Source organism: Lycorma delicatula, chromosome 6 (assembly GCF_047948215.1).
Source record: "Lycorma delicatula isolate Av1 chromosome 6, ASM4794821v1, whole genome shotgun sequence".
Lineage (NCBI taxonomy): Eukaryota > Metazoa > Arthropoda > Insecta > Hemiptera > Fulgoridae > Lycorma > Lycorma delicatula.
The window spans coordinates 7269638-7283147 of record NC_134460.1 but is presented as its reverse complement, the minus strand read 5'-3'; the positions used below and the strand labels follow the sequence as shown (position 1 = coordinate 7283147).

General features: G+C 27.5%; 1 protein-coding gene across 5 annotated transcripts in view; it reads left to right on the top strand.

Moving 5' to 3' along the window:
* Nucleotides 1-13510, top strand: part of LOC142326449 (glycine dehydrogenase (decarboxylating), mitochondrial-like) — a 123822-nt gene that overhangs the window by 8725 nt on the left and 101587 nt on the right. For 2 of the 5 annotated variants that reach the window (XM_075368971.1, XM_075368970.1), the window contains exons 2-3: nucleotides 9044-9288; nucleotides 12465-12973. In XM_075368971.1, the coding sequence (XP_075225086.1) occupies nucleotides 9044-9288; nucleotides 12465-12973 (754 nt within the window). Of the gene's footprint in view, nucleotides 1-7548; nucleotides 7675-9043; nucleotides 9289-12464; nucleotides 12974-13510 lie in introns of those variants that run through there. The other 3 variants (XR_012756786.1, XM_075368969.1, XM_075368972.1) reach the window with 2 other exon arrangements.

Genomic DNA, 13510 nt, shown 5'->3' with positions numbered 1-13510 from the left:
ATACAAGTACTAAAGAATCATATACTTGAAGAATCATACTTGAAGAATCATATTGAATGTTTGAATTCTCGGTTTTATTGTTTAAGTGTTAAATTTTGCAATTTGTTAATATTAATATAAGCCGTGTAATCATAAACAGATTTCAAAAACTAAGAATTCATGTTTGTAATGTCTTTTCAAGGCCATTATCTATGAATTCTGTAAGGAATATATCTAAAGGTTATTTATTATTTTTTTCAAATTATTTTAGTTGTATCTTATACAAAAAATGCTTTTTCGCATCCTCTCCAATTAGAAAAAGCAATCCCTATTTATTGTAATCTTTTAGATTTAAAATTGATTTAGGAGTTATGAGTTAGGTAAAACACATACTTTCAGATGGTGGAATCGGTTTTAATAAAACTTTAATTTTTCTGTGAGTTTTATTAGCAAAAAGTTAAAATAATCTCCAAAAAGATGAAAATATTGCTGTAAAGAAATTGTAAAAAGATAATGAAAATAGATTTTTATTTTAATCTTTGTAAAGTTGTAGATAAACATATGTTCTATTAATGTGTAACTTACAATAGTGACTTATTAGTTTTTTTAAAATTTGTTTTGAAGTACAGGGCTTTAATCAATAAATTGAAAAATTTAACTCTTAAAGAAGAAAATCAGGAATTCAAATGTTTTAAATACTTTCAAAATATGATTAATTAATTTTGTTTAGTCTTAGAGAGTTATACATGCCATTTTGAATTTCTCAAATAAATCACAAGTTACAGGCACTTGTTTATAGCATGTGCGACTTATGGCATGTATACTGCTGCAGTAGTTGCACCTACTTAGTAAGCGGCTTTTTGAGTGATAAATACTGCTTAAAAAAGGGCTCACTAGTAATATTGTGTAGAAATTTCTCAGCTTTCCAATGGTGCCAGCGGCGTTTCGCTATTTTAATAAATACCATATATTAAAGAAAAACTGAAAAACACTATTTTTTTACAATAATTTGTTAATAAAAAAAAAAATAGCAACAAGATATTTTTATAAAAGAGTCTTATGTATCCACACATGAGACCCTTTAGGGACTCTTTCCACTTGGTCTAATACATGGGAAAATATTTTCTCTAATTTTGTCCCTCCAGATCTAATGTGCCTCACCTTGTCTATTAGTAAAATTAATTTTAAAATTATTTTTTTTTGTTAATGTTTATTTAATATAATATATATTGCTGAAATTTATTGGTTTATATTTAATATTGATTTATTTATAAAGTCATAATTTTTTTTTTCTGTATAGATTATTGATATAGTATTATTCTTAAAAATAATATTGTACAATTAAAGTTTATTTGTTTTCTTAATATTTGGAGCACAACCACATTACTATACAAAATTAGATTGTATATATATATATTAATTTTTTAAAACTACTGCTTGTTAACTTAATTTGTTAATTAAATATGTTAATACTCTCTTTAGCATAACGGGAAGAACATGTTTTCAGAGTATTAATCCAGCCTTGTCCCCTTTATCTAGTTTTTTTTTTTAATAATAGAACCATCAAATAATTAAAAGTCTTTATCAATGTACATTTTGTATTATTAATCAACAAGATATAATACTACTAAACAGAGTTTTTAAAATCTGGATGCAGGAAAAGTTATCGAAGATGGAGTACTTATGCAAAACACATTCTTCCTGGAAAAAAAAAGGTAAAACTACATTTACTGTTTCCTACTTTAGGTGACATTCATTATATATTAACAAATAAAATAAATATTTGTATATCAAAAAAATACAATAATTACTTGATAAAAAGTCAAAATCTTGTAGAAGTTTTTTTAATAATGAGATAATGAGAATTGTTAAGACTATGTAGATCCTTACTTTCTAAAATATTATTAGAAAAGCTTCAGTTCAAGTTAATTGGGATTGTGCTGTACAATTTTCGTGCAAGTTTTATTTCTTTTTTTTATAGTTTAGTTATCTATATTTTTTAATCTGTTACATTATCACTCTAAAAAGGTTTTTGTAAATACACTTTATTTTGTTATGGTGAAAATTTAATATATTTTAGATTTATCATTCTATAGAAAGGATTTTTGTGTTTAAATATAGTCTCATTAGATATTTGTTAATTTTCCAAATGCATTCATTAACTTTATCATCTAAATGTGTTATTATTGTATTTAAAAATAAAAAAAAGATAATGTCAAATTTATTGTTATAACTGCTTATTTCTTTTTAAAAAAATATATATATATTTATATGCATGAATATATTTATTACTTGAAAATGATGCTGGCTTTGAAACTATAAGGTTAATTTTTATTTCATGTGAAGTTAATATAAATAATTTATTAATTAGCTTCTAATATAAACTGTGAGTAGATTAGAAATTAATAAAATAAAAATATTCGGTTGTGTAGATAGAAAACCAGTATTTTGTTAAAAAAGTATTCCTGAATTGTAAAATGGTAGTATATGAAAATAAACAACTTTTTTTGTTTTGAATTCCTAAAATTCCAGATCATCCAGAATCATTTTTGTTCTTATTAGAGTAAAAAAAAATTAATAATCAATTTTTTGGTGACAGATGGAAGGTCTCAGATATTTAGGACATTCATTCACTTAAAAATATCCATTATTTAAATTTTATTTTATTATTTAAACTTTATTTTATAATTAATTGTATTTCAGTTAAAAATGATAAGTAATTTATAAACATTTATACTTAATTTGGTTGCTTTTTAGGTTAGATTTAATTGTTTATGTTGCAATTACTTACTGCATAACATAACTTTAAAATTTTTACATGGACATGACACTTGTACAACATTGCTTATTCTGCTATTAAACTCACCCCCCCCCCCCCCCCGTGTAATCTGCATTGTGACAAATATAAGCTTGTCACAATGTAGATTATTTTTAGTATTAAAAATAGAGGTAGACCAAAAATTGCATCCCAGTATTACAACTTACAACCCTTTGAAAAATATAGACCCATAATTTCTTACTAAATCTTTGGTATTGCGTTATGCATTGTTTTTGAGTTACAAGATGATATGATGTTTATAGTATATGCATTTTCTTACTCATCCGCAGCTGGTAATATATGAATTTATTTTTTTAATAGAAGTTGTAAAGATTATTTTTGTTTTTTCTTCAAATTTTTTTGATAATTATTAAAATTTATTCATATTTCATTACAATAATAGTAATATCAGTAATGTTTAATTACTATTAATAAATTATGTATAAAAATCTTTATTCTTAGGTTTAATACCTTTTTCCCCAAATTCCTAAACTTTTTTCATAATTATTTATATAATTAAATAATCATTTAATCTAATATTATTTTGCTAGCACAAACATTTCAAAGAAATTAATTTCACTCAAGTTACATCATTAAATTAAAATAATAATGAAGTAATTAAAATATATATATATATATTATATATATATATAATATATATATATTATATATATATATATAATATATATATATATTTAATTAATTACTTATTTTCCTAATGTGTATGTTGAAATCTGTTAAGCTAGTGAACAATAAGCAATCCTCCCCCTGGCCCAATGAGATAAAGACATGTAAGTGAGGTGTAGTCTTATACAGACTCAGGTCATCCATTCTTGAAACGTGTGGTTAATTCAACCCCGACTCCAAAGTACACTGGTTTCTGCTATCTGATATTCTAATCTGTATAAAGCAACTAACTTTTACTGGAATTTGAACCTCAGAACTTTCACCTAAGAAAATCAGCTGTTAAACAACTAATTTGTTATAAGTTTGATTTACTTTATATATATATTTGTACTTGAAACAATTAATTAGAATTAGCATTTACAAAAACATTTAAATCAGCTGATTTTGAAAACTGAAATTTCATTGCCATTTATATGAGACATTAATGAAAACATCTGATACAGCTATTTCAGGAACAGTGAAACCTGATTAATGCTAGAATAAGAGTGGTATTAGAATGATTAGGGATGCCTTTGACTGTATAAGGTAATTTTGATAATAGAGGTTAAAGATATTGTATTGAATAATTACTTGCTCAGTTCAGAACAAAAGATTAGTTGCTTTCTTTGCTGTTCATTACATTATTTTTTTATCTGTATAGAACTACATTAATTAATATGACTAATTATTTTACTGGAGGGTAAGAAACAAACCATGTACTGAAGGAGTTTAGAAATTTTATCTACTGTTTTTATTTTTACTCCTTCCACATTCAAGGTGTCATATTTTCACGGCCTTCTTGGTTTTTATAAACAAAAATTTATCAATATTGCCAGTTTCCACAGAATAACTTAAATCTAAAAAAGTTCACTTTGCATTATATGTGTTTCAGTATCACTTAATCTATTATCTTTTATGTACACTTTATACATTGTTAATTAGAATATTTCTAGCATTACAAATATTAAAGAAAAGTATTATGAATTTGCATTACTTAATTGGCTTCCAATCTTTTTTCTTCTATAACCATGTTTTTGACAATTATTTCTTACATTATAATCATTCTATTCTTTTCAAAAGTATAACTTGTATTCGTATGAAATTATTTATAAAAAAAAATCCTTTTTTTTCATTGGTAAAAAATCTTTTTTAATTAACTGAATTTATGTGATTCAGTGTAGTCTCTAGTACAATTTATTTTTCACCATTCATGTTGCTTCCCTTTTCCTTTAATAAAAATGTTATTGTGTTCATAAATTTATTGAAATGAGCTTAAATAATGTCTTTATAAAATAGATATTGAAGGACTGCATGATTACAGTTTTCTAACTGCTTGCAAAAGTCATCCTTGTTTTTATAGTTAACTATTTTTTTATTAGTAATATCCACATTTAAAATATTTATCTTTAGTATTACTTTTTTATATTACGCTTTCACATGTTATTTACTTTATTTTCTTCTTATGCATCTTCCTTGGTCATTAGCGATTCTAATTTCTCCCATAATATTTTTGTCACTGGTAAAAAAAAGAAAATTTCTTCTAGCATAATTTAACTTTATTTAAGAATGATTTTGTTAAATATTGCGCATCAAATCAGTACATACAGTATTAATTGGTATATCCTTGCTAAAGAGTGAATTTTTCAAGATGCTACTCTTGTAGATTCTACTTGTTTAATGAAAGAGAAAAATTAACTGACAGAAGTATGATAATATAAATTTCACCAGGCTGCAGGTGACCATTTTGCACAAATCAACTCCTCAGAGCATTCAATTTAAGAATTTAAAAGTGTAGATGCACTATACTATTAGAAAATTATTTTATTTTTGTTACAGATTATTCAACTATAATTTACGTTATATATAATATAAACTGCTTACTAATATATTATTTATTTTCCTCAAACGCTGTCAGCTATTCTGCAATCTTCAGGAGGGATGATTTATATTTAAGATATATAAAAGTTTAAAACTCACATATTTAAGTATACATAACAGTTGATCATCATTTTGTAAAAGTTGAAGTCTTAAGTTGAAATAAATACGTCCGTATTGTAATAGTATCACAATTGTTATACTACAAGATAACAATTGTGATACTATTACAATACAGACGTACTTACTTCAACTTAAGACTTTTAGAAAATGACAATCAATTATTATGTACATTTAAAATGTGAGTTTTAAAATTTTATGTATTTCAATTATAAATTATAATCCCTTCTGAAGATACCAGGGTAGCCGAAAGAGCTTGAGGGAAACAAGTAATATATTGGTAAGCAGTTTATATTATATATAATAGTACTTTACCAACGTTGCCATGTTAGAAAAACTTAATTTATGTTTCATATAATGTGAATAATTCTTTTAAATGATTGTGAAACATTTGGTAAATAATATACATCACCAATAGTTATACGCCTTTAGCAGAATGAAAAAAAAAAAACTTCCCGAGGAATACCTTCCTCTAATCGTGGTGTTATGGCATGCTTTTATTTTGTTGGGATCTTTTCTATAAACTTGATGTTTATACACTGGTTCTAGTGGCATAGATTTTAATTCTGTTTCATCTAAATGTAAAATTATATTACTGGATGGAACTAACCTGATTTATCTATATCAAATAGCAGTGAATCAATCCTTCTCATGTGGTAAACTTCTTGTCTATAAATTGAAATTATCTGAACCAGTCATAAGTAAAAAAAATGTCAAGGTTGGATGTACTTTTATTAAGGTAGTTAGAATAGTCTAAAGCTAATCTGACTAAATTTATAGCCACTGATTTTGTTGGTGTGTTTAACAATGATCTAAATCAGTGGTTCCCAAACCTTTCCGAGTTGCAGCGCCCTTTTTCAATTAAAATTTTTCCATGGTGCCCTACCGTAAGTAAAATCATGACTACTTGTAAGTAAGAGATAAAAATAAATAAAACTTTTATATCTTCATTATTTTTTTTACTTTATTAACATTAAATTAATGATTATAAATGTCTTGGTTCAATTAGTTATGAATATACAATATTTCATGGCGCCCCTATGAAGAGCCATGTCTCTCCTAGGCACCAGGTCCACAGTTTGGAAATCACTGATCTAAATTATTAATATCAACAATATCGATTAATTTGGATCATGATTGTATCTGCTTTTGCGGTGGTAGTGAGGTTACTCTTACATATTTATTGTTGGATATTCTGAAGTAAACACGCTTGTATCCTCTTCTTCAAAGCAGGTTAGGGGACAGTGTAATAAAACCTAAATTAGTTTGGCTCATCATGCTTTGCTTCCAGCTCTTGATGAAAAAAGGTTATGTAAATATTTCTACCTTCCTCCATCAAAATCCCCTTCACAAGAAATCTGCAGACAACCTTTTCCAATATGGTGGTTGTCATATTTTTGGTGAAATTTAGCATATTAATACGCATGACTTTATTTCCTTGGTACCACTATTTTATGTATCTGTAGTATTTGTGTAAACTGTACCTGTATTTACTTGTATATACCAAACCCCTACAGAAACAGTAGTATCATATTGGGTCAGTCTAACTCTGAAGTGTTACTGTAAGAAAATGTGTTACAATTTTAAAAATGTATTTATAGGAGACCATTCTTTCAGTATTGTAATTTGAATCGATCCTAATCCTTTTTTAAATTGATAAAAAGTTTATTTTTTATTCTCATTTCATAATTGTTTATTTAGTAGTAAAAGAATCTGTAGACAAATAATGTGGCCACCACATATGATGCAAATTTTATTTGTTGATGAAGCTAAACGTCATGTTTTTTTAATTTAATAACAGTACCTTTGTATAATCTTTGTTATGAATGGATCATAATATAATCCTGTGGAACAGCCATATAATCTTTTCGAATTTTATCAACAAGAATTAATTTAGCGTGCAACAGCAAAAGAGCTAATTCTTAGCGGTTGTTAATAAGAATTTTCCTGCTGTTTCCTTTTATTATATCAATGAGCCAATAAACTATTAGGTAACATATATCTAATTGAAGCTCCACTTATATTTAATTTTTTTTTAACAGCATTTGTAATGGGTCAGCTATAAAATTCTGTATGTGTAAATTTTGCATTGGGTCAATATTTTTGAGCAGACAACTACAATCCATGCAGACAAGCAACAATGATCAAAAGAATATTTTACAATAGGGGATTAATTTGAAGGTTGTCTCCAATTGAACAAAACTGAATAATATAAGGTGATTATAAAGAATATTTAATCGGGTCGCATTGACCTGACGTAAGTTATTAAGTGTTGGTTTACAATCCTTCTAAGTAAAAAATTTAAGTTTTTATAGTTATCAACCTGATTTACTTTTGTTTTAATATAGATAACATTATTTTAACTGTTTGTTTTCTCCAATCAGTTTTCCAGCGACTGCCGGATGTGAGTGTATAGGCAAATTCAATTGCTGCTACTGGCTTGCCAGGCCTGACATAGCTGCAGATGTAAATGTATTAGATGCAGATGGTAAATGTTTAGAACCGACTCAGGTCAACCGCTCCTGAGATGTGTGGTTAATTGAAATCCGACCACCAAAGAATCCACAGTTTAGAATTCAAATCCATATAAAAACAACTGCCTTTACAAGGACTTGAACCTCAAACTCTCGACTTCAAAAATCAGTGGATTTTGTGATGACGAATTTAACCACTAGACTAACCCGACATTATTATTTTAAATATATAGATTAATTTTAAAAACTTTTAATTTAATTGATATTATGTATAAGCTTCCTTTGCTTGAAATAATTTATAAAATAAATAATTATCTTGTTACTTGTATTTAGATTAACAAACATTACTTGCGTTTGTAGTTTGGAATCCTTAAATATAAACAAACAAAAACTTGAGACTACATGGAAGAAGGGGGTGTTTTTGTATAATTACTTTTTTTTATGTAAATGGAACCCTTTGCAAACGTATAATGAAATACATTAATATATATTTAATGTATTTTTAAACATTTGAAAATGTTTAAAGAGTTTTTGTGTTTTGGAATTGTTTTTGAAGAAATGACTGATCTCTCAGAAACCATTTGTTACCCCAGACACCTCCTTTATGTTATTTATAGATAATGACTTGCAATATCTTACAAAAAGTTTGTAATGCACCACTACAAACATTGGTGTTATTTGTTTAACAAAAATGTGTTAATTCATTTTTCAGGTGTTAACTTCAATTTTATTTCAGTAATACTATGAGAAACTACTGCTGTATAAAGCCTTGATAATGTTCCAAGTTACGTATATTATACTGTTTAAGGATAACATTTTTTGTAACTCCTTCGTGATTATATTCCTCAGTAATGAAAAGTTAAAATTTTTGTCTGAAATTGTGTGCCTGACAGTTACAAACTAAAACAAAAAAACATACAAGTTGTTAACAGAACTTATTGCTAGAGAATGTAGTATGTTTTAAGAAGAAAATTTGTAATGTTTTTTTTTTTTTTTTTTAGTAAATCATAGTGTTTATTTATTGTTGTTACAATCCATACATGTATTAATGATAAATTACTGTTAATTACTGTTAATTGTTTAGTAAAGTTAAATAATTAAACTCTTTCAGCTGCAAATGCACATAAGCCTGTGGCATTGAGTACATTGGGTTCAAGATTTTTTTGGACTGATGTTGGAAGCGAGGCAATTTATAATGCTAAGATAAACAATGAAGATTATGATCGTGTAACTGTGTCAAAATTAAAATCCTACTCTAAAAAGTATTTTTCTAAAATTTATGGTATTGTTTCAATTTCCCAAGAATCGTATCTTGATCCTAAAGAATGTAGCAAAGTTAAAGAACGAAAGGATCAGGTAAGACAGTTTATAAATATTTATTATTCAGCTACCAAACATTTTTATATATGTAATTTAAGTAGATTAGTTCCCATTATTTAAATTTGCCAAGTTTGTGATCCATTTTCTCAAAAACCATTCAGCCAAAATTTCAAGGCATTATTTGCGTACTTGTATTGAAACTGCGCAAGTATACTTATGTGATATTGTTTTTTACCAAAGAAAAAATATAAATTCTTAAGAAATGTTAAACTTTTTCAAATTTTGAAGCAGAAAAATGTTTTTATGATGTTATTTTCCAGTAGTTTTTCATAATTTAGCTTCAGTAGTTACAGAAGTTTTTGAAAATTGATTTCATGGCTGATAAAATTGGACTAAGTTGAGAATGTTTGTGGGAGTATTTTGTCTTCAAACTGCAGCTACGTTGTTACACCAAGAATCTTTTGCAGTGAATATAATTCATGGTTCAGAGAGTTATCGGTCTACTTCTTGAGAAATTATATAGCTTGTACATCATTTTTCATTTTTTCAGATCATCTACAGTTTTTCTGAAACATTTTGCTTTCTGAAAGACACTTTTGTTTTATTTTTTGTGCCAGCATTTGTTGATGTGATTGATCCTGATATAGAAGTGTAAATATTTCCTTTTTAACAGAATAATTTCCTACTAAAAGTGTGCGGATTCAATTTGAAGTAAAAGTGAAGTTTTGACATCAAAGTTCCTTTACAAAATTTGGAACTTGAAAAATGGGGATTTTGACCATGTTAAATCATGAACAAATTAAACAAAAAATTAACGACTACATACACATTTAATAAAAAACCCAATTTTATCTCATGAAAAAATTTACTGTTATACACTCTAAACCAAACGTTTTTTGGGAGGTTTAGTCATTCACTCTCCTCAACTTAATATTTGACCCTAGGCAAGATAACTCTATTTACTTTGATCAGGTTGAGAGAAGCTTTTAAACTTTACTTGAACAAATATATAAAAAGGCATCACTCCCCAGGTTTATGAGCTTGCCTTAATTGTAGACTACAAAAATAAAATTTTCTTTTTTTTTAGAAAAGGAAAACTTTAATTTTTATTTGAGAAATATCTTTTCTTACTTCTTTTTGAGGTAAATACCATTCTTATTACAAGTCTTGTTCCTAAAAGTTCAGCTTTGTTTTTTCTCCAAATTAAGTCCGCATTATTTTCATCTTCCATGTTTCCTCTGTTCATCACTATTTTTACTATTTCACTATTTATTAGCCACTAATGTCAGTGGCTTGCTGTGTGACTCCATAGAATGTTGAAGTTTAGTAATATAGAAACCGGTTTATTAAGCATGACAGGTTGTTGGCATTTTATGTTACACCTTGTTTCCTAGATACTATTCCTTGAGACATTCTTTGTGTTGTAGACTGCATCAGGTTCAGAAATTTAAAAAAAAGTTTATTTAAAATATCTTAGGTCAGGCATTACGCAATTGACCTTGAAAGACTTGCCAAATGCCTACTGTTCCTATTTAATGTACTCTTCTTATGTTCGGTTTTTTTTTACAGTACTACTGTTCCAATTCTTAATGCCCGGTTGTTTCCTTAGTAAGATGCGAAACCTGGCCTAACAAATCCTATACTCAAGAGAAGAGAGAACGAGAATGCTACATGTTCCTTTGGCTTAGAAGGATTTCATATTCCAGGACTAAATATCTTTCATTTTCATTGCCTTGTTGGTATGATCTATGTGTCTTCTGAAAAAATGCTGATTAAGCCATTCTTGAACATATCATTTTCAGTTAACTCAATGATTTGATGTATACAGACTGACAAGTGATTCAGTTGATCCTCTAGTATGTTTTTATGCGAGCAACTAGTAGAGTTTCATTTCAAATGTTGTTTTCTCCTTTGGTGAATTACTATCCCTATGAAGAGAAATGTACAATTCATTATTTGTGCAGTTTTGGCTTTAGTTTTTTTAACGGCATTTTATATTTCTGTTTTTTTTTTAATAACTTAAAATTGATATTCATCTTTTATTTCATGCTTATCTTTCTTATCGATGAGTTCTTGTGTAATTTTTTGTAGACTGTTAACTATTAATTTTATATCATCTGATCTACTACAAATCAAATTCAGTTCATTTTAATGAGTCTAGTATTGTATTATTAATGCTTACTGTAATCCATTTTTCCTTTTTTAGTATAAATAGTGTTTTAAACAGAACTTTTTAGTATTTCATTGTTCTTATTTTAGAATCAAACCATTCACTTGATATGTTCTTAGTCTTAAAATAAATAAGTCAGTATTGCTATTAAATGTACCTGTAAGACCTTGTTTAATGTCATTATATTATATCATGCCTACATTGATGATCATGTTCTTAATTAAAGTTCTGTGTGTATCATTATTATGTGATTTGTGTCTGTAAGTTTTACCAAAAATATTTTTTCTTAAGGTGATGTGGCTTTATTAAGTGAGCTTCATATATTTAATTTCCAAATATTTCAGTCATATTCTAAGATTCATATATCACATTTTCTAATGAGAAAATCTGGTTTACGTTTAGATAATACTAGGGCTGTTCAATTTTAATGGAATCATGGATTTTGAATTCTCGCCTCAAAGTTGAAATAGTGAACCATGCATACTGTCAAGGTGTTTTACAATGGTTATGTGAAAAAATTTGCAAAAATAGATCAGAGTTGTGGTGAGATGACTGATTGTTCCTTCAGTATGACAATGTTCCCGCACACTCAGCTTTGTCAATTTGTCAGTGTTATGCCAAAAATCAGTCTTCCCTCAGCCTCCCTACTTGCCAGACCTGGCTCCTTGTGATTTTTGCTTATTTCTGAAATTAAAATCTGTTATGAAATGATGCTGTTTTGTGACTGTTAATGACATTAATACAAATTATTTACACACCTTAAAGGCCATTTCAAATGAAGCTTAACAATTCGCGAAGTGGAAACAACGCTGGGAAAAGTGTGTGAATAGGTGACGGTAGTACTTTGAAGGGGACAAGGACTAATTATTTGTAAAATTAATAATAAAGATTAAAAAAATAAAGTTCTGTTATTTTCTGAACAGACCTCATATGCAGTTGAAACCATGATATTAAAGAACTTAGTGTATTTATTCTTTATTACTCTTTGCATTAAATTTATTTTTGTTATATATTGTGTTAATTGATCTTATTTCTTCCTTAGGTTGAAGAAGACATATTAGAGGTTGTAGATAAAAAAAATAAGCTTTTGGAGGGTATGAGTGAAAGTGTTGAAAAAGGAGAATTATTATGTTTCAATAACGGAATAGAATCATCCGGTGAATGTATATGTAAACCAGGCTTTAGTGGAGATCATTGTGAATTATCTCTTTGTCATAATTATTGTTTACATGGAGAAGATTGTGTTATTATAAATAATAAACCTGTACGTAAATGCAATTCAACATGGAAGGGAGAAAGATGTGATATCGATGTGTGTCTTGGTTATTGTTATAACGGTGGTGATTGTTCAGTTGATAATAAAAAGATACCGAGGTGTAATTGTAGTGATGAATTCACTGGAGAGCGCTGTGATAAACATGTGAAAATGCAGCATCTTTGTATTGCACATTGTAGTTTAATGGTAGCTGGTTTTGATGAACAACAAATAATTGATATGTCATCTAGTCATGAAATTCCCGAAGTTTTAGCAAAACCTCCTTCACCTTGCAGGTATAGTACTTTTTCTTCTTTTGTTAAAAGTTGATTTTCTTTCTAAGCAGTAAGCAATATGAAGTATGAGAACCAATTTAAATAAATGCATATGAAATTTAAAATATTTTATTTTAATCACTACACAGCTACAAAAAAGAAAATGTTTTTTATGTGCGAATGTACTCGAAAAACAAGTTCAAAAAATTCAAAACAAAAAAAGATAGGCTACCATCTTTTGCTACTGTAAAGAATTTTGTTTATATGAAGATGAAAATATCAGCAGATGTTTATTGTGAAACATTAACATAGCTTGGGAGAGTGATACGTAATAAATAGTAATGGATGCTAATGAAGGGAATTAATTTTTTTATATGACATCTCTACCGCTAAGGGTGTACTAAACAAATTTAATTTGCATGCTTCTTACCATCCCCGTTTCAAGCCCCAGATTTGGCACTGTCTGATTTTCATCTGGTCACAAAATTGAAGAATTGGCTGGCTACTTGATACTTCAAAAGTGATGACAGATAGGTACTTCAGCGACGCCATTCTTTG